The following is a 21,265-nucleotide window of genomic DNA, read 5'->3' on the forward strand; positions in this document are numbered from 1 at the left end:
GGAGGGCTCGAGTCTTTCCCCCCAAACTCACTTATCTAATTCAGCCCAGTTACTGATGCAAAGTCAAAGTTTCTGTCAGGAAGATTTAACCCATCCCTGCCCGTGGTTTGGTCCAGTTACACCAGACTTACACAAGGGAGTTTGCTGAGTAAACTTTACGCACGGGTGTGAGCTGCAGTCATCTGAATGTTACCAGTCAACCTGCTCGTTTTCAAGGAGCAGAACTCCTCCACTGCAGAAATAAAGAAAAAGGTTTCTGTTGAATAAGGTTTTTAACTTCACTTTCACATCGGTCGTCTTCTAAATTAGAATCTGCAGAGAAACACAATTTGATAAGTCTTTGATGTATAAGACTGACTTTAGAAAATCTGATTATTATTATTTAGTTTGACTTCGTATCATTAAAGTGTCTGAAATGTTCAGTTCATCGAGATCGAAAAACACAAGAAGTATCTGATACGTTTCAACAACTCTACTCGGCTCCACGGTCCCATGCAGGACTACATATCCACCACACGGTGGCAGGCTGCATCTACATGTTACCCTCCCTCTGTGGAGAGTTCATCGTCAGTCCTATAGATCCCATGAGTCCATTCGAAGAGACCCTGTTGTTTCAGTCACGTCTTCACTGACTCTGTTGTGAACAAATCTTGTTTCACATCCAAACAGTCCAACAATTTATTTATTATTTCTGTCTACGTTTAAGCCCAGTTTCAATGTTTTAGACCCAAACTGAACAATATAAATAAACTGAACTCCAATTTGATTTTAAAACACAAACGTTTTAAATGAAAGTTTGGTTCGACCTTCAATACTTCTTGAATCTAGTTTTTTTTCACCCTTCACATCACCAGCCATCCATCCACTGACTGACCATTAACAGGCGACCTCATAAAGTTATACAGTTGGAGCTGTTCAGGTTCAAAGGTCAATTCACTACGTGCAGAAAGCCACGTCAACACAGTGATAACAGAATAAAACAAATAGTGAACAGGTGACTGCACATGGTAATTTTAATCACTGGCTCCTTTGGATTATTATTTTCTATATTTTTTTTTGCAGTTTCTTTTGTACAAAATAACCTGTTAAGAAGTTGTTTTTAGAATTAGGTGATGCATCATATTTTAAAAGCTGTTATAGTTACTGCAAAGTAACTAGAAGTTACAGCTGCCAAACAGATGTAGTGGAGCAAAAATAAGTGTATTCTAATACATGTATAGCAGAACATGGAAATAGCACGTTATACAGCACATTGGCATGTAAAGTGCTTTATATAATGCATTGAAGCATTTGAAATGAGGAAAATGACAATTAAAAGAAGAATACACGTTAAAAACAAAGAAATCAAAAGTTAAGAACAGACATATAAGTACACAAACAGGAGGGGACTTCAGTATGGTGACTTCAGAGAGTTCAGATTGAGAGTTTGTGCAGCATGTTGCGTATTTTACTGAGCAGCACATGTACAAACATTACTTTAACTAAAGATTAACGATTATTGGCATGACTCAGGAACAGGGACGTGTGAGGCTGCATGATATGGGGTCACACGCATAGAGGAGAATCTACACCCTCTGGTCTACAGAGGACTCCAGCAGAGCTCAGTGTTTGTCACCTCTCACATGAAGTATCACGGGGAGTGTTTCCTCTGCCAAATAGGGCGACATGGTGGTGAGGCCGCATGCTTTTCTATTCTTAGCAAATCCCACCCCTGCAGCAGAGCTCGGCTCCGCCCGGCTCCAGACCATATTTATAAGAGCGGCAGATCCTCGGTACTGGTTTGGCACAAGACTTCCCGAGCAGGACATGTAATCCACAAAATTTAGCGAGTGAGTATTAACGTTGAATTGAGTCTTTCTTGTGTGTCTGACGTGGAAGTAAACAAATCACAACAAATGTTGGCACAAAAAAAACCTTAATGTTTTCTGTAAATGAATGTTGCTTGGAAATAAAATAAAGTTTCTGGTTGTTTTCATGGTGCTCAGCAGCGGCAGCAGCAGCAGCAGATCTCGCCCTGAGTGAAAGACTAATTCTTGTACGCTTTGAATATATCTTATCCCATGAATCTAGGTATCCAGGCTTTGCTTCTTGTGAGATTAAACGAAGATGATGGTCTTAAAATGGTTTTACCACAAGAAAGCTTCCCCTACAAGGATTATACCTGTTGTCCTCCCCCCGAGGCCTCACACTGCCAGTCTGAGGAGTAAAATGATAGATCCTGAAGGTTTACCACAGATCATGGGGAGACAAGACAGGTGAGACGCTGACAAAAATGTTTGACAAGTAAAAATGATTAACCTTGGGCAAATCTCAACTCATGTGGATACTTAGGTTCCATCCTGATACACGGTAACAGCAACGTTTTGAATAAAACTAAGCTGATTTCTGCAGTGTAACCTGAATGGAAATAGAAATGTGTGATGAATGGTGAATTTCATGTGGTTTGGCAGCTGCAGCTCTGCACATCATCAGGTTTCTTGTGACCCGTGTCCTGCTCATCTTTGATTAAGCTTTGCCAGAGTCAGCGTGGTCAGCTCTCCTCACGTTTCAGCCTCGAGCAACATGTCGCTGGGTCCATCTTCACGCTTTCATTTAACTACACGTGGCAAGTTAGTGTTGAGAGCACTTGACACGTGACCCAACGACTCTAACTTTACACAAATTCTGTCAAATGTCAAATCCGACAAGTCTCGGCCTTAAGTTTTGGGACGTGGCAGCAGTGGTGGAAGTAACTAAGTACATTTACTCAAGAGTTGTAAGTCTGAGGTACATGACACGACAATACAAAAAGTATTGTACATTAATGCATAATATGATATAATATAATATGATGTACTATAATGTAATATAATATAATATAAAATTATATAATATAATATAATATAATATATTATAATATATTATAATATAATATAATAGAACAGAATAAAACAGAATAGAATAGAATAATGTTTGGGGACCAAACCTTTGGAGAATAATGATAAAAACATAAATAGGAAGGCTATAGAATATATATACCACGCCACCACAAACCAGTCAAAGTACTGAACCAGATTAAACCAGCTAATTTAGGTTTATTAATTTAGATTTTAATAGTTTATTTGCCTATTAAGTGATTTAGCAGTTTTTTAATTGGTTTTATCTGTGCTCGACTAAAATAACCAGTACTAAACAATTCTGAAAGCATGTTGATATTTAACTTTGTGTTATGTTGAATAAACAGTTAAACTGTCAGTGTGTGATTTAAGATCACCCTCTATGGGTGTATTTTATATATGTAACACAAATGAAATGTGTTAAAATCTCTAAATATTCATATAAAAAGTAGTTATAGTGTGTTATAAACAATGTTTATATACTGGGTATGAATAATATTTACGACGGGGGGGGGGGGGGATTTAAAGTCAAGTGTTGCACATTAACCGAGTCACTTGTTCCTGTTTGTCTCAGGGCGGCAGCCATAAATATTTCTGTGGCACATTCACAACTGTTCACATGCCTCAGGGGTCCTCACTCACTCATATGAGAGGGGGGGGGGGGACATGTGATAGCCACTCATCTCCAGGGTCACTGCCTCGCCACACTAATCCTAATATGGATACCCCAGTTTTAACTTTGGGGGTTTCGATGGCGGCGGGTGACGTGGGACCGCATACCGCCCCACAAGGTTCTGCTCACCCACCTTGAGGTGGCGTGAGGGGACTGGCCCCTGAGTCGGGCCCGGCTGTGCAGCGTCAAGTGGGTGTGTGTGTACTCGTTAAATATACTCCCCAGACACTTATCCTAAATATAAACTGACAGAGCTGCTCCAGGCCAAGTGCTGGCATGTAAAAACTCTCAGACACGCGTCACAAGACCCCGACTCCCGCCTGAACACACCCTCTGTGGCCATGTCCCGGGATGGAGTAAAGTACAGTGAGAGCTTTTCTGAAGAAGAATGATAATAAAGAGTAATAAACAGGCAGAGTATCTTTGACTCTATCTGCTCGGATTATAAAAACCTTTGATTTGTTAATCATTTGTTTTACAGTCCGGAAATGAAACCTTCATGGTCCCAATATAATATATATAATATATAATTTATATAGAGTTTTTGATCTCAAATATCAATAAAACTTGTGGCTCTATGTTGGCCCTCATTCATGTGCCGCCTGCAGATCAGTGTGGGCGACTTCATAAAAGGACTTTGGAACTTTTGAGGAAGTGTTATCTTTAAGCTCACAGTCGGAAAGTAACTAAGTACTTTACTTGATTATTTCCATCTGACAAAACTTCAAACTTTTTACACATTCAAGATGGAAACTTTCAATTCAAGTGTTTTGGGAGTTCATTTTGACATTTACAGATATTAAAAAGAAACACAAGATAAGCTTATAAAATACTATGTAATACTTTGTTATGTTGTACTAATATTAATAAACACAGAGTCGGTTGACATTTGCATTTCCACTGAAGATACATTTCACCTCTAAACTTCTTGGATGGTTTTGACACTCAAAGTAGAAAGGTTATTTAATAACTAAATATATTACGTTTTATACAACATCCTTCATTTCCCATTGATCATTTCATTTCACACCCGCTCGGTCAGGAACTAGTGGATGAATCTACTTTAAAAAGTAGTTCAAATTAGTTCCACCTCGAGTAACAACTGCAAATAAAAGCACTATGTGTCGATTGTGTGGCAACTTACATAAAAGAGGGTAAGGATCAGTTCAGGGCTTAATGCAAACACCACTGATCAAGCAGCAGCAGGAAGAATATATATATATATATATATATATATATATATATATAAAACATCTAATGTTAAATCTCTACGTCTTCAGAACTGCTTTCAACGTATAATGATGTCACGCATTTATCTTTACTTGGTCTTTAAGTTCTTTATAAAGTGTGTTTGAGCTCCTTCAAATAAAAGGAACAAAAATAACAAAAATAAAATCTATTATAATTATTAATGTGTTGTAAGCAGCAGCATGAGAGAAAATCCAGTCTCCTTTCAAACGACTAGTTTTTAGTGTGGATTCAGATCAGGGGGCGGATCCGGGAGTTTTTCTTTCATTGTCTCTAACATTGTGAGATGAGGTGTTTTGCAACTTCTTCATCGATTCCTCAGAATCAGGCACGTTCATGGGACTGATGTTTATGATCGTGTGAGATTTGGTGCAGATCCAAATAAAAATCTTTAAAATTGGAATGTGTTTTCTTGAAGAGACATGTATTCTCCCTGCTGAGTGACGTTCTTGTCACGTTTATGTTTCACATTGTTTCAACTGACATTTGAGTTTATGATTTTTCTTCCTGTAAACAGCGTCTTATTGTCTGGTAGGAGAAATTGTTCTCTCTGATCTCTGTTTGTCAGAAGCTTTTTATTGTGGCTGTTGTCTTTGTGATAAGGAGACTCGGTCAAGAGCTGCAGGACTTCATCAGTCCCCCCAGTGTTTGTGTTGTAAAACGTGAGATTTATGCCCCTGAACAAGACATGTGAACAAAGTGAATGAGTGAGTTGAGAAGAAAAACAGGAGCCATACGATGGATTCAGTCATTTCTTTAAGTGGCATAACACAAATCGTTCCTCCCAGTGGGGATTTTGACTTCGATCTGATTTGATATCTGCCCCTGATGTTAAACACGGGGCATTCAAGAGGTGGCTCATCATTTTAGAAAAAGTTACAGGATTATAGAAAACAAAACAACTTCTGCCATTAGTTCTTAATAAGTTACATGATTGACTATTTACAGATCAGTCTAGAAGTACCGAGCTGGTGTTACACTCAACATCATATTTACAAGTCTATACACGAGTCCGCTGTTGACCCCGTCCTGCTGCAGAGAGAGAGAAGAGAGGAGAGGAGTTACACACGCTGAATAAACCACGTGTTGTTCATCTGTCACAGCCCATTCATCTCAGGATTCCTCGTACCTATGATTTGTTCAGCAGGGAGTTCTGAATGCTTTCATAGACTGTGTTGTAAATGGCCTCCTTAGATGTCATCCCGTCGAGACACTCTGTGCAGAGACAAATCAGAAAGGATTAGAAACATTCTGGTTTTATTGTGACATCCAGGTTAGAGGATAGGAAGATGGATTAATGTATGAAACTGACATTTAGTTGTCAAGGGGAATAATCGGTTTAACAAACCTAATGTGTCGCAGTTGCTCTCCATCTCTTCCCTGTGTTTCAAGTACATGGGCCAGACGTGGCCGTCGAACAGGCCGGGGGGGTCGGGGACTGTGTATGACCTTGTACTGCGGAAACATAATCGATCAAGTCATATTATCACCTGAACTACAGTATGTGTCCATCAACTAACTGGTCGTTGTTACTGAAGCGCTCGTTACCTTCTCCTCCTTTTACACTCCTCACGAGGAATGGAAATGTAGTAACATTTGTCAAAGGCGTCGATCAGAGGCCTGCAGGGAGGAGCTCAGGTTAGTGAAAAGCTTTAGAGGTCAAGAGGCCCGTGGGTCAAATCTTTCAGTGATAATGAGCGAGACACACTTGTAGTTATAGATGAGGAACCCCTCAATGATGAGAATATGGATCCTCTTCTCCTCCGAGTCGGACTCGTCGGCTTCAGGTGATAGGCTGACCCCGTGAGAGCGGGCGAACTTGACCGGGTTCTCCTGCCAGCCCTTCACTGTGTTAACCATCGCCTCCATGTCCATGGCGCTGATCACTGATTTGAGGAGAAGGTAGAGAAAAGAAAAGAGCTTCACCACACATGCAACCAAAGCTGCTCAACAATGTGCTTGACACATGTCACCATTAGTGAATGTCTGTAGCATTCACCTAATAGATGACAGACCAAAGTTTGTTTTTTAAGAAATGTGCAGGAAATAAAAAGTACATTACTGCATGGTTTTCCTATACGGGAAATCCATTCTTACCATCCCACTGTCTAAAGCCGTCCTCCCCGACTTCTATTTGATCGGGTTTCTGAAACAGTCACCAATAAAACATTGCTGCAAACCTAGTAACCAGTTGAAGCAGATCACACCTGGACAGGACAAGTGAAGGACTCGTCTCCACCAAAAGTAGCGAACGCTGACGAAATTTGAGTTCATCCTAAATAATGTCTTTAAAGTATTTTTAAAACCTTTGCATAAGGGTGGTGAGGCTCATTATAGGACTTTCTGAGAGAACTATCTTTTTCTATAACTAAACTAAACTAAGTCCGAAAAATTGCGGGTTTTTTTTATTGCGCTTTTATTTTATTTTCCCGAACTGTGCGGATCCAGCCACCACCCTTATTTCTCTTTCTTTCCATTCTATATAATGCGAAAAAAGTCAGTGGTGTTGATTAGTTGTCGACCGTCCCTGAATGCAGCACGAAGAGATGTTTTTTTTTGGTAGAGATACAATTTTCTGGCTTTGTTATTATTATACTTTTTTTTTTAAAGCCAAATTGTGTTTATGTTCATGCAAAACGTGACTAAGTCACTTTAAGTGGGGACGCTCGGCCCTTTCATTGGCTGTCCAGGAAACAATCAGCCAGATGCATTACTAGGCTGCTGCGATGGCAGCACATCTCAGACTGGCGGATTATCACTGAGCACAAAACTTCCTCAAGGCTACATCTTATTTAACAAATTAAATATATCAAAAATAATGATCTTGTTAACTCAAGATTAACACAATTTAAAAAAGTTATCGTAGCATTGAATTGAAAGTTTAGTGATTTTTAAATCCTAAATAAAGGGTTACTTGAATTGATCATACCTTGAAGAAGTCATCCTGATGCACCACACAGCAGTTAGGTAATGTATTTAGAAGTCTGTGTGTCAAAGTGGTCTTCCCACCGTTGGTCACTCTGAAATCAGAATAGATTTTATACCATAAACACGAGTCACACGTTTGTTTTTTTAATGAGCAGGTGAATCAGTGAAATGATGCTTACCCTCCGATGCCGATGATGAACTTCATTTTCAGCTGTTTTGTGTGTTGGTCACCTGTGGAATTCAGTAAATAAAAGAAGGGAACCAAGCCAAAGCAAACAGTCTCTACCCAAGGCTTCTTCTGAAAACCTTTCCCTCGCTCTGAGTCACAGACGTTCCCTCCTTTTACTACTTCATTGATAGACAATCTCCTCGCCGGGTTTATATAGGGATTTGCTGCAGCGTCACGCCCCCCCCAAACCAATCAGGCCTCTCCGTCCCACATCCAGTCAGCTGACGCTTCACAGCCTGGAGCCCCAATGAGAGGAGGACGAAGTAGGAGCGTCTCATTTGCATGAAAGCGGATCCCTGATTTTCCACCTGCTGTCCAGGGGGTCAGTGTGAACGCCCGACAAATTAGAGTTCTCAGAGTTCTTAGAAGATTAGAGAGAAACAAGCGATTTGGCCGAGATGTGAAACGTAAAATGAAACGTTGTGAGACGCTCGACAGACACGTGGTGCTTCTGCAGTTGTAGACTGGTGACGATTACAGTCTGGAGCTTCTACGATCATTGTGAATCTGAGATAATTTTGAAAAACTCCAAGTCTTTAAGACAAAGAGAGATTTTGTCCAAGGAAAAGTATCATTTAGAAAGGAGGCAAAAGTCTGTGAACTGCACAATCATTAGGATTCAGTGTGGTACAGCTCAGGGTGTATGAGTCACACCTTGTTCCTGACACATCTGTATCACAAAGAAAAAACTTGGGTATTTGGCTTTTCACACGGAAACTTTCCGTGCTTCAACAGCTCCAGACGAGTGAAAACCAGAAGCAGCCGGCTATATTTAGGCGGCTGTTGTGAGTCTGCCTACTGTGTCACACACATATTTCTGAGGCAACCGGCCAGAGAGCATGGCCGCCAGCTGTGTGACCACGAGTCGCGGCCGCATGTCTGATAGCAGCTTTCCTTTGAACGTGCAGAAGCCCACTGATTATCTCCTTCTTTTCCTCAAACACCTCCGGATGTGTGCGGCCTCACCTTGTGTTGTTTACGGCCTCTTATCTCAGTAAGCGTATTAGTGAAGGAGAAGCTGAACTCATGTTTCACAACTTAAGACACTTTCACATGAGTAAAAGTGATTCGATGAAACATTTTCCCCTCTTAGATAAAAGTCATTGGCAGTTATGAGGTTGTTAGTTGTTGGTAAACAGAAGAAGTTAGTTGTGGGTAAAGAATTCAGGATTATAAAACTGCCCTACATACGCTCAGACACACTATAGGACCCCAGAGCGTGTGATCCACTATGTACAGCATGTGGGGCACATTCTTCTTCCATCTAAGACCAACAAGACAAACCTTCACTTGAGCCGTATGTTGACGAGTACATTTAGAATTTGACAGTCAAATTACCTGTTGAACTGGGAAGTTGTCAAATTATCTACACTTCCAAGGCTTAAAGGAAAAGATTGACATTTTTCAAGGACAAAATGTTCACAGACTCAGATGAGACTCTCATGTTTCTGCAGTAGTAAGTAGTTAGACTGTACAGTATATAAATATGGACGCCATTACAGTGAAGCCAAAGTGTCTCCATCACCCCCTAATGCCTGGCTGCAGTAAAGGTCATAAACCCCACCTCCTCCTTAGTCGATGTTGGCTTCATTACTGGATAATGAGGGTAAATAAGCTTAGCTTAGCACAAAGGTGAATGGAAACATCTAACCTTGCTAATAGTTCACTTATTAACATGATCTAAGTTGGTTGTTTTATCTTTCCGACTATTATTTCGTCAAAATTTTTGTTTTTTTACATTTCTGTGCACGTACACATGAAACCAGGTGTTAGTCAGTCGGCCACAGAGGTGTTGGTATGTGTTTTTACAAACTTTAGACAGAGCCAGGAAAGATGTTCCCCCTGTTCCCTGCCTTGATTCTAAAATAAGATGTTGGCCTCCAGCTTCTAGCTCTGTGCTGGAATGTATGAGATATATTCTTTACTTTTCAGAGAGTGAACATGTGTTTTTCTTTATAATTATTCAACATTAATTATCAGGAAACAGACCTTTGTCTATTTTAAGATTTTTGTTAGAATGCTAATATTATCATAGACGTAGTCTGATACTAAGATACCAAAACACTACACTATCTTTTTCATGGCTAAATCAGTCAATCAATCGTTTGTCATACAAGACCTTTAAATAACACACAGAACAAAGAGGGACATATCGTCCTCATCACAGTGACCTTTCCAATAAAAAGTAAAGGGTCCCTTCGAGAAGTCCAAATGATGCAAAGAACATCAGCTGTGATGACGCTCATAAATCAGAATTATGTCCTTTAATAACTCACCAGGACGTGTCAAAAACATGCAGGAGCAAAGTGGAGCGAGAGGCAGTAAAAGGGATTAGATATAAGCTGTAATGTATAGGAGCAAGGCTGTTCATTTATAATGTAAAGCTGTCATTTTTAATGTACATGGTAAGGCTGATGCTCTATATTTGTATCGTACATTGGCACTGCTGTCAATTATTCATGTATATGGGAAGGCTGTATATTCATAATATATATATATATATATATATATGGGCAAGGCTGACCATTTGTAATGTATACAGGCAAAGCTGGGTATATGTAATGTATATGTAATGGACTAGGCTGTATATTTTTAATGTGTACAGGCTGTACAGTGTACATTTGTAATGTATATGGGCAATGCTGTCTATTTAGACCCATAATGGCGAAATTTGCAATATTACAGCAGCAAGAGTCAAAATAGGCATCAGTGAGTAATAATAAGTATCATGCAATACTTGAGTGTAAGGATAATAATACTTAAATGCATATGGAATGGACAAGGCTGTTTATTTTGAATGCATATTGGCTATAAGCAGTGTATTTGTAATGTGTATGGACTTTAGGCTGTAGTTTGTATCAGAGGTGAAGTCTGGATACAAGAGTCCTGACAAAGTATGTTTTAAGTTTACTCATTTAATTTTTTTTACAAACAGTAAATGGCACATTTTCATAAATAACACTTATAGAAATGAATTAAACTCTCTCCTTAAATATATTTCATTGTGTTCATCTGCATCTGTCTTGTAAAAGTATCTTTTAAAACATGATGGCAAAAAAACGTTCTGGACGTTAACATGTGACGGAGGATATGAACGAGCATGCCACCTGCATATTAAACTCTGGAAAAACTTTGAGAACTGCAACACGTTTGCATCGGTAACATCTAACTGTCAGTCTAAGAACAATATCATTGCACGTTATTTTTCAGTAAACACTCATGAAACTTCACGATACCCATTCCATATCATCCATATATATATATATATATATATATATATATATATATATATATATAAAAAAAAAATATCTGCGCAAACACCTTTCTCAAAAATATATATAAACAATTATTTACACAACGTTCTCTGTCGGAAGATGTTTGAAAGTCCATTATAGATTTGTGTTGATATGATGGAAGTCATGCTGCAGATGAAGCTCACCTCGTCATGCAGGGAGCAGAAACTCTTTTTTGGATTTACGTTTTACGTATGTTTTGATGCCTTTGGTGCAGATGAACTTTCAGTTATAGGAGCAGCGAAGGACATTTTGAAAAATGATTGTCTTGCAGCCAATGAATCCAGTCAGGAGATTTGTGAAAGGCTCCTGGAGTAATGAATGAATGTTCCCCCACCGGTTCCTCCATCTCAAACCCTGCAATGCAAAATACAGAAGGTTTAACTCCACAATTTAAAAAACTCAAATATAATAATTCAGTTTGGCAGCGGGTCAGTCGGCACTAAATTAGATCCAACATGACACACAGGAGGTTCGACTATTCATCTTTCTCCTGCTTCCTGCGCCGGCCTCCGTTTAGAGACGGTGCCTGTGGACATTCCTGGGATGTCGGCCAGTCTTTTCGGCTGATAGCTCTTTTGATATATGGAGGTTGATAGGAACAGTCAGCAGCTCAGGTCGGCGCATGTGGGGAGGGGTGTGTGTGTGTGTGTGTGTGTGTGTGTGTGTGTGTGTGTGGGGGGGGGGGGGGGGGGGGGGATTCTAAAATAACCCACCCTTCCCAACCCGGACCTGCTGGGGTGGGTGGCTTCGTGAGGCGCAGATCAATTTGCCAGACCCCTTGTGCATCCCCATTAAAAATAGAGTCGATCGGTTGTTGCAGCAGCTTAAAGAGAGCAGCAGCTGTGCTTTATGTAACAGAGAGTAACGGAGGGAATACGATGTCCGGGGATCAGCTGACGTTTCTTGGACTTGGTTCAAATCTGAATGTAAAGAGCTGAAACGTGACTTGGCAGATGTGAAAATGAGCCGGACTCCAGGATTTAACAGTGATCAGCTGAAGTGTTGTTTGTGTTTCAGGATTTCAGTGAACTCAGTTACTAAGACTTTTTTTAAGTGAACTTTCTTTGGCATTCCATTGCCTTTATTGTCAGGACAGATTTAGATTCAAAGCAGGGAGAGAGAGGGGAAACACAGCAAGTGGCTACAACCTCAGACTAAAGCCTCAGTTTCATAACCTTAACTTAACCTTAGCCCCTTGATTTGGATGCAATTTGCATTAAAGATTAAACAATATAACTTACAATCATTTAAGAAACAGTTACCATGTAAAGAGATGTACTTTAAATTGGACTTAAACTCTAAAACTCTAGTTTGATTTCATTGTACTTATGAACACATAAACGTCATTGAGTTTTAAGGTCCGACTCATCCCCTCATTCACTCTGGTCGACTCTGCCAAACTGTGAATTGGATCTTGTTGTCCCTGCACTGAGAAGCGACCCCTTGGACCTTTCAGTGACACAACACTGCATCGTGAACCTTCTGCGCACATAAGCATGTTTATGTTTGTGTGTGTGTGCGTGTGCGTGTGCGTGTGTGTGTGTGTGTGTGTGTGTGTGTGTGTGTGTGTGTGTGTGTGCAGAAGACAACATTTCCTTGTATGTTGGAGATTAGTTGGGTTGACATTACAAACCAGGCTGTATGAAGCTGATGGAGAGCTACTTAAGTGAAGAAGATCCCTTACCTTAATGTCAGATGCCACAGCCAACATCTGCTATCATTGACTTTGGCCTGGAAGTGACAAATTAGAGACAAGCCATGAGTACATTTATACTCTGCTCAGTCATCTCTCCTATATTAGGCTGAGCTGTGTGTTGCCAAAATGTATCTGTGTAGCTGCTGCTGTTATTCAACCTAAAGAGAAGAGTCACGCACTAATTGATTTTCCATGCAGCTATTAACGTGCCAGTTTACTTCAGAATCTGAACTGGTGACATGACATAAAAGGAAAGAACTGAAGTTGCACTGTAAAGTAAAGGTTAAATGGTTTCAGTCTAATCGCCACTTTTATACAAAAGAAACATGTGAAGTTTTCCATATCAGCTGTTATGGGGTCACCTTTCTTTAGCTGCTGTTGAGTGGTTCTGCTGCTGATCTTGCTCAAGTCTGTAAGTAAGGAAGGAACTACTTAATATCTACATGCAGGAAAATGTTTTAAAAGTCACATCAAACTTCAACGCTCACCTTTCCGTTTGTGCTCTTATCTTCTCGTCATCATACCTTTAAAAGTGAAGGATAGAAATCTGTAAATGATGTGTAATTACATACATATGCTTCTCACCGGTGGCAGACAGAAGATGAATAAAAGATCATTTCTGCCTTTATACTGTGGCCTCGTTTACTGTGTTTGTTCATTCAAAGCCTCGCTCAGCTGAAGCTACTGACTTCCAAAGTACAGCCGCCTACAGTCTGCCCCAAAATCAAATCAAACAGAAATACAGATCCGCTGTTTTCTCTCTGTTGGACTTTAATCTGAGTGTAGATTTAGATCCCTGCTGTTTGCCACAAAAGACAGAAAGTCTTAAAAAATGAATGTTGATCTCAATTCGTTCACTTTTCTGTCACTGCCAACACGTTGCACACCATCTTGATCCCACACTGTTTCAGCCAAGTACATGAAAATAAACAATAACATCCGAATAACCACACATTCAGTTAAATAGTAACAAACTGTTTCACTGTAATGAGCATTTTTGCAACTGTACATGCAACATGATGTGACACACACACACGTGTAGCAACTCAACATTGACCCTTGGTGGCTCAGAGTACTTACTGCAGCACACACTCAGGGATCTGCACATGCTCCATGGGGATGATCTGGCTCAGCTCCGTCAGTGAGTGAACGTAACGGATTTTATCCATGAACTTCACACTGAAGAAAACATAGAAGCACATGTAGTTAGTGCCACAGATGCTCCTGTCTGATTATGTAACAGCAACACTTTTATGTACTGTGTTCTTTCAGACTCGTGAGCTCATAACCACGTCCTCACCTGATGAAGGGTCTTGAGATGGCGAGGACGGTCCGGATGAACCACGTGGGGTGAGCGATGATGAGACACTTCAGATTCTTCCTCAGTCTGCAGGAGACATTCAAGTGTTTTTGTGATGTTTTCAATCGTAACATCATTGATTCCCTTTCACCAACATTGTTGACTATTTTTTTTATTTCCCCTCACAGTTGCCCAAAGTGCTCTGATTGTATCTGCCTTACTTCCTGTCAATCATCTGGTAGCACCTCTTCAGCCAGCTGATGCCGGGCATCTTCCTGCGAGGAGTGGCTCCGTTCAGGTAGACGATCATGTAATCTTCTGCCACCAGAAGCTCCAGGCTGCTCACCACATATCTGACAACAGAACAGACAAACTCACATCTGACTCGGGCTGGAGAGAAAAACAAGGATTCTTGAAAGCAATGTGAGGGTTTGGTTTCTCTTATTTCTATCATTTAAAGTTAATAATCTATTCAAACAGGATCTGACGTGCTCGTTCCATTGAAACACTTTCTCCAGTCATTTCCTTTGAGGAAAAACAAGTAAAGAAAAGCAGAATAACAACTTTATGAAAACGTGTTGTAAAAGAGTAGAATGAATCTCACAGGAAGAGGTTCTCCATGATGTACGTGTAGTCCTCACAGCTGCTGTCAGGAAGATAACAGGCTGCAAACACGATAATGGCGTTCAGACCCTCGCCATAATAACCTGAGGGAGGAGGGAGACGCCCGCTGGTATCAAACGCTGATATCAAACAATCACAAAATTAACCTGCAACATTTCTGCTTGATAGTAAAGTAAACAGCTGTTAATGCTGGCATTGGCTATGTAGCTAAAGCAAAAACGTACGAATAGCAACTTTAAATCTGAAAAACGCATCATGTAAATAATAGAACACACTCACTCATAAACTGTATTAGTTATATATACATATGAATATAAATTCCAACTTCTAAACACACACATTTTATATCCCAGCTTTTTAAGGTTGGCGTTTGGTTGAGAGAAATGTTCCTCTTGTCTCCCACAGATCAAGAACTTTCAACAACAAACGCACACACACTCTAACCTCCATGTGTGACCACCCTCAGGTACGGCCTGATGACCTGCATGTCGATCCTCTGCTCCTGATCGCCGATGATCACCGTTCGCCACAGACGACCCGACGAGTCTCTCTCCTCCTCGCTGTCGCCTGGAAGACGTTTGGCGGTGGCCACCGGCGTGTCATCTGGATTCAAAGGTGACGCAAGAAAGTTGATGGTCAGTTTGTTTTCACATTCCTCTGCCCTGACATTTATGAAGTCACATGAAATCCTCATGAGGTAGATGAGGGAGTTGGACTTTTCTAGTGTTTGTGACACTTTCAACCTGAACAGTACCTTTCTTTCTAAATATGCTGAAACATTTCAGTATAATTCAACCTCTGTCTGACCTTCCCACTCCAGCTCGTTGCCGTTGTTGATGAACTCCAGCGAGTCGGTATCATCGGGGGTCTCGATGTCTTCTACGTTGATGTCCAGGTCGTCGGGCGTTTCCAGAAAATCGTCAGAGAGCACGGAGCCCTCGCTCTGATCCAGGGACAGGTTCATGTCGGGGGCCACCAGGGTGCGACGTTTATGCTGCGCCACGCTCTCTCCCACATTCAGAGAGGCGGGGGGGTCTGAAAGCAACAGAACAGGAAAGTTTAGATACAAAGTGAAGTAGTAATTTAAAACAAAATCATATTCAATGCTGTGTGTTTAGTTACATTTTCTGTTGTCGGTGAGGCCACATGAAGAATCAACATCTCCATCTTCTGGTAGAGGCCTGCAGGGAGAAACAGGAATATTTAACATGGAGAAGGACAATAACAACAGAAACATTATAAATTAGAAATGAACTGATATAAATACAGCAGTTTCTCTTTGAACATTTTTTTTCCTGCTGCTTAGTCAAAGGTTACTTTAGTCTTATTGATTGCAAGCATGTTAAAAAACATACTGTAATAAAAGATGCTAAAATAAACTCTACAGGATCTCTTGACAGTTTGCTCTTTGTGTTTCTGTGTTTTGCTCGGGAACAACACCAGTAATTACCATCTCCTCTCCATCAAGACAACTGAACACACAGTGCTGGGGGATGAGAGGACTTTATTTTAGGAACACACACACACACACACACACACACACACACACACACACACACACACACACACACACACACACACACACACACACACACACACACACACACACACACACACACACACGCCCTTAAACACTACAAGCATGGGCTTGTTGTTTGAGTAATTGCTGTTATTATGTTGTCAGTGGCTCTGTGGAGGTAGGCTTAAGGCGGCACCAACAGACATTAAGGAGTGGATAAAACAATGGAGACGAAAAAGACTGTTCTTTTGTGTTTCTCTCTGGTACCAACTTTGAAAATATCTTAAACTTTATTCAATAAAACACACAAACAGGAATATATAGTTCAGATTAAGTAAAAGAAAAACAAGAAAAACATGAAATTTTAAGTTTTTAATTCAATTTTCTTTGATGGAATTGTAAAGTTATGTTATTACAGCTTGTGAAAATGAAGGTGTGTAAATACGTTGTGATTAATCCATTTCCCTTTGTTAATTTTTCACACACACACACACATATTCCCTCTGCGGTAGAAAAGATGCTCGACAGTCAGAGTGTAGGCGGAGGACTGTTTCAACAATGGAGCCTGATGTGTTTGACTTCTCCTGTTGTGTTTCCTGCCCGTTGTTCTGCTCACGTAACACACGACGACATCGAGCAGAGAACACACCTGCCGTCCCTCAGCATTAAACACACACGACTGATCATTGCTGTGGCCTGTTTGTCAAAACATGAGCACAAATCGGACAAACTGGGCACACACACACACACACACACACACACACACACACACACAAACAAACACTAACTCACTCACACACACGCAGACGCTCTCCCTCTCCTTCACTCATTCAAACGCAGGATTACCTGGGGAAGTCCTCGTCCTGCCACTCGTCCTTGACCTCCATGCTGTCCATGCGTAAAGTGGCTTCTGCTGTACCCATCCTCTGCCGGGGAGGACAGGCTTCAGCTCGCTGAGGCTGACAAACATGTGAAATAAATTCATTCAGTAGACACCAGGGAGGAAAACACACAGTGCATGACGCTGTCGTGGAGCAACACTCCACCCATTTCAGACATCTAGTGCAACTCTGGTGATTTCATCAGGATTAACTGACTTTTGGCTTGAGACACTCAAACTGAAGGCGTGGAGGGTGGAAAAGATGTGGGTGTTTACCAGGCAGGGAGGGAAGTAGTGAAAGAAATGATGTAGTTGTATTGTGGGAAATGTAGGATTTAGTATCACCTGGGGTCCACACTTCTCTCAGCAGCCTCTGCTTCATTTCTCACCTCAAGTAATCCCTTAATTTGTCCCTTGAATAAAGTAAAAGCTGACCTAGGTTGGTTTCTGCTGTAATAAGTGCATCTTGGAAGCAGCAGCACAGCACTGGTGTTATGAGGAATCCAATCAACAATAACAAATGTACAATAAGGTACAAAATCTACCAATTTGATCAATTCCAATTGCATTCTTACTGTGGGTGAATGTGCAGAAGAGTCATAGTGACAAAAAATTTGGCAAAACTAAACCCCACTGGGTTTGTTTCCCCCACATCCCCGAGGCAGGAGACAAAAATAAAACTCCACATTGCTCACACAGCCCCTCAGGGTGATACAAGCAAATCAGAAGTGATTGCACAAAGCAGATAGTGATCATATTTTACATAACCAAAGTAGAATGGCTCTCAGTCGAGCGCATTCCTCTGCCAACAGTCAAATATTAAAAGATTTAATCCAAAAATTGTTAATTGTTTTTTAATAAGATCCATGAATTATTCCCTGGGAAATTGTCCAATCTCGCAATGTTAAAGAAAGTGATCAAAACATTCCTGGATCTGCACGAGAATCGAATGGGTTCTTCTCTGACCCAAATTGCATCCTTCTGTCAAACTGCTAATCCGTCCAAACAAACCAACAAACAAAAGGACAGGGTTGAAAACATGACCTCCTTGGCGTATTGAATCAGAGATCCCAGAAGGCTCCATCTAAAGTTTCCTGTCGTGTCCTGACATGTCACGTAAAGCTTTACAGAGTCATACGGGGAACCGTCATGCACGTGCTGGACATCATATGGCAGCCTTGTGTCAGAAGTGTGCGTATGGGGGGAGGAGTGTACCTCCTGCATCCCTGTCCCAGTCGGAGTTCACGCTGCAGCAGACGTTGCCACAGTCCATTTGTCCACTGGGACGGCACTGATGTGCTGTTAGCGACACACATCAGAGCACATATGGAATAAACAGCAAATGTGGACTAAAAGGAGCAGGGCCTCCGGCTGCAGGGGGCTGGTGCTGCTGTGACTGGAGCACTGATGTTCACAGAGCGTTGGGTTTAAAAGTGAATTCATTAACTGCTACTTTTATAAGACCCTTCTGGTTATATCACACTCGGAGTAATCTTCTTCTGTTCTCACACAAATATAATCTTTTAAGAAAGCACCATGAGAGGAGATCGATCATCCCCCCCCCCCCCCCCATGCTAAATTAAGAATGACGACGGGGTGCGACTGCAACTGAGAATCAGGACAGAAAGTTCCCACGGAAACAGCAGATCAGTGCGTGAGGTTTGTGGTCAGTGCAGATGTCTCTCACGCCGAGGCTCAGCTGCTCGTACACTGAACTGCACTGTGATGAGTTATGTTGCAGCAGCGTGTGTTTGTTGGGGATTTGTGTCCAGATGGCAGCGCTGCCTTCATTTACCCAACACTAACTTGTGAGGACAGACTTTCACCGCTGCTCTGCCAGTCAAACCTGAGAGTGGAAATCCTGCCTCGGAGAAGGAAAGAAAGCGGCTGTAGACGCCAAACAAACAGAAACTACACTAGCTGCATTAGTTACCTCAGCTAAGGAGGTCATGTTTTCATCTGTGTTTATTTGTTAGTTAGAAGGATTATGCAATAACTATTGAAATGTTGTGGCGGGGTGGGAAAGGACCAGAGGAGGAACTGGGTGAGCAGATCCTTGAATCTTTTCTTCACTTTCTTTAACATTGCGAGACAGGATGTTTTTCTAAATTTGACCCGATATTAAGTGTGGTTTCAAAAGAGGACTGTTGGGCCTTGGTGGAGGTTTGTGCTCCACTGAGTGTCATTAGTTCTTCAAAATAAATTCCATCATGATTGCTCTTCCCTTTGAAATAGAATTTCAGATACACACTCTTTGCCTTATGAAATAACTTGCATGACTTGCAGCGTGCATGAGATAAGCATCAATAGAGCCACTGATGACGGAAGGTAACAGAGACATGATACATTAGTTGTCCTCAAATTGTCTGACTAAAATTTACAGGCACAAGGTCAGTGACGTAAAAAGCCTTTAAAGTAAATCCCCTGAAAACACGGTATTTCTCTGTAACATTAAATATTCATGAAGAAACAAGTAACAACCAGAGTGTATATATATGTGTGTGTGTGTACACGTGTGTGTGTGTATTATCATAATAATGAGATTTGCTTGCTGAATGACTGAACAACCCCGAAACTGTCATCAGGGTCAAATGTGGCTAAATCTTGATCACTTCAATGAATCAATGATAAAAAAGTACACACAAATACAGAATAACACAAATGTCTTTCAGTACATGAAAAAAAAAGCTGACTGAGAAAGTACATTTCACTGCCAGACATTCCCTCACAAATGGATTAACATACTGAAGTAGAATGAAACAGCATCTGAACAGAATATGTCCTCCAAGAAGAAAACCATCTAATCCAGCTGTTAACGAGCAGAAGAACGGGTATACTCACATGATGTAGTGAGGAAGGACGCCTCTTCAGTGTTTGGAGAGCTTCCCTTCTTCTACCTTCAGATCCTCTATTTTTTTTTTTTTTAGAGCAGCTGCTTCCAAGTGAGCGTCATCACTGTTTACATCTGCAGGTGGGACATTCGCAGGCTGCTCCACACCTCCGGCTGGATCCTGATGCTGCTAATGGAGGCTGAGGGACGAGCCGTGCTGTCCTCCTGCAGAGGGGAGAGGAGAACCAGGGTCGTCACACATCTGACACCATCCTGCTCTCATCTTTTCAGTGTTTCCTCCGCCGGTCAGATCCTGTGCTGATTTGTTTTTTGACAAAAGATAATCCTCACCCAGAGCTTTTAGCGTGTCTCATGATGATCACTCCCTCTCATTTATACTTCTCTCCTCCTCCTCCTCCACCTCCTCCCTGCACAGACTCATAATGCCCCTACCCCAGGGCTCTAATCCCGCTGTGATGATGTCACCCGGGTGGGAGCTGTGTTATGGCGGTTACATAATCACACATGCCTACCTTCTCTTTGATTCCCTGGAGGCCGTCCGGAGTCACAATCAGCTGTTTTCTGTTTCCTCACAGTCGGTCCGTGTTGCATCCATCGTTTCCTGTGAGATTCTCTTCATACGAGCTGGAAAACACTGAGTTCTCTACTTCACCGCTGTTACCAGGCAACAGCATCTCCCCCCTTCTCTCCCTCTCTCCCTCACACACCTCCTCTCTCTCTCTCTCTCTTGCTTTTTCTCACCATTTATTCTAAGCTCTCTCGCCCTTGATGAAACCCCTCCTCGTCTCACGATCTGTGATGCTCACCCCCTCCTGCCCCATCCCTCCCCTCCTCTCCCTCTCCTCCCTCAACTGCACTGAGCTCTGCCCAATGTCAGTAAACACAGACTGGATCTCTCTGGCATTGCCCTCAACAGCCGGGGCAAGGGAACAGTTTTCATATTCTTCTCCCACCTAAGGCTGCATGACAAAAATGCATTTTGAGAGGGTTTATAGTTTTCTATTAGCAACGTTACTTTGCACAGCAGTAAAATACTGAAATATGCCCACATGTGACTGAAAGCATTTGTTTCCCTGCAGGTCCAGTTCAGTTGACTGATGCAGAATTGAGACTAGACAGTATTGGGTGTTTAAGAACATACAAAC

The 21,265-nt window shown here is 41.4% G+C and overlaps 2 protein-coding genes and 1 long non-coding RNA gene across 6 annotated transcripts; 1 reads left to right on the top strand and 2 right to left on the bottom strand.

Moving 5' to 3' along the window:
• Positions 1-1,688: 1,688 nt before the first annotated feature.
• On the top strand, positions 1,689-15,830 carry LOC117778286. Its single transcript, XR_004616768.1, has 6 exons — positions 1,689-1,829; positions 2,071-2,255; positions 14,219-14,296; positions 14,435-14,544; positions 15,337-15,505; positions 15,691-15,830. It is a non-coding gene; the product is annotated as an uncharacterized LOC117778286 (long non-coding RNA).
• LOC117778285 (nicotinamide riboside kinase 2-like) lies at positions 5,537-8,088 on the bottom strand. 2 transcript variants are annotated; one of them, XM_034613760.1, is made up of 8 exons: positions 7,905-8,087; positions 7,727-7,817; positions 6,895-6,943; positions 6,506-6,683; positions 6,346-6,417; positions 6,146-6,252; positions 5,927-6,012; positions 5,537-5,829 (listed from the first exon to the last, which is right to left on the bottom strand). In XM_034613760.1, exons 1-7 carry the CDS (start codon positions 7,928-7,930, stop codon positions 5,927-5,929), a joined length of 609 nt encoding a protein of 202 aa, XP_034469651.1. In that variant the 5' UTR covers positions 7,931-8,087; the 3' UTR covers positions 5,537-5,829. The 2 variants fall into 2 exon arrangements, with proteins under 2 accessions (XP_034469651.1, XP_034469652.1); XM_034613761.1 differs by lacking the exon at positions 6,895-6,943 and having other exon boundaries at positions 7,905-8,088.
• Positions 11,264-20,866, bottom strand: LOC117778283 (caytaxin-like). 3 transcript variants are annotated; one of them, XM_034613758.1, is made up of 14 exons: positions 20,633-20,866; positions 20,111-20,324; positions 17,236-17,348; positions 15,993-16,051; positions 15,678-15,905; positions 15,315-15,473; positions 14,851-14,953; positions 14,468-14,599; positions 14,247-14,333; positions 14,027-14,125; positions 13,435-13,470; positions 13,309-13,356; positions 12,935-12,981; positions 11,264-11,604 (listed from the first exon to the last, which is right to left on the bottom strand). In XM_034613758.1, exons 3-13 carry the CDS (start codon positions 17,310-17,312, stop codon positions 12,942-12,944), a joined length of 1,068 nt encoding a protein of 355 aa, XP_034469649.1. In that variant the 5' UTR covers positions 17,313-17,348; positions 20,111-20,324; positions 20,633-20,866; the 3' UTR covers positions 11,264-11,604; positions 12,935-12,941. The 3 variants fall into 3 exon arrangements, with proteins under 3 accessions (XP_034469649.1, XP_034469648.1, XP_034469650.1); XM_034613757.1 differs by lacking the exon at positions 20,633-20,866 and adding an exon at positions 20,451-20,559; XM_034613759.1 differs by lacking the exons at positions 17,236-17,348; positions 20,111-20,324; positions 20,633-20,866 and adding an exon at positions 16,155-16,281 and having other exon boundaries at positions 15,993-16,102.
• Positions 20,867-21,265: the final 399 nt, after the last annotated feature.

This window comes from Hippoglossus hippoglossus, chromosome 17, assembly GCF_009819705.1.
Source record: "Hippoglossus hippoglossus isolate fHipHip1 chromosome 17, fHipHip1.pri, whole genome shotgun sequence".
Lineage (NCBI taxonomy): Eukaryota > Metazoa > Chordata > Actinopteri > Pleuronectiformes > Pleuronectidae > Hippoglossus > Hippoglossus hippoglossus.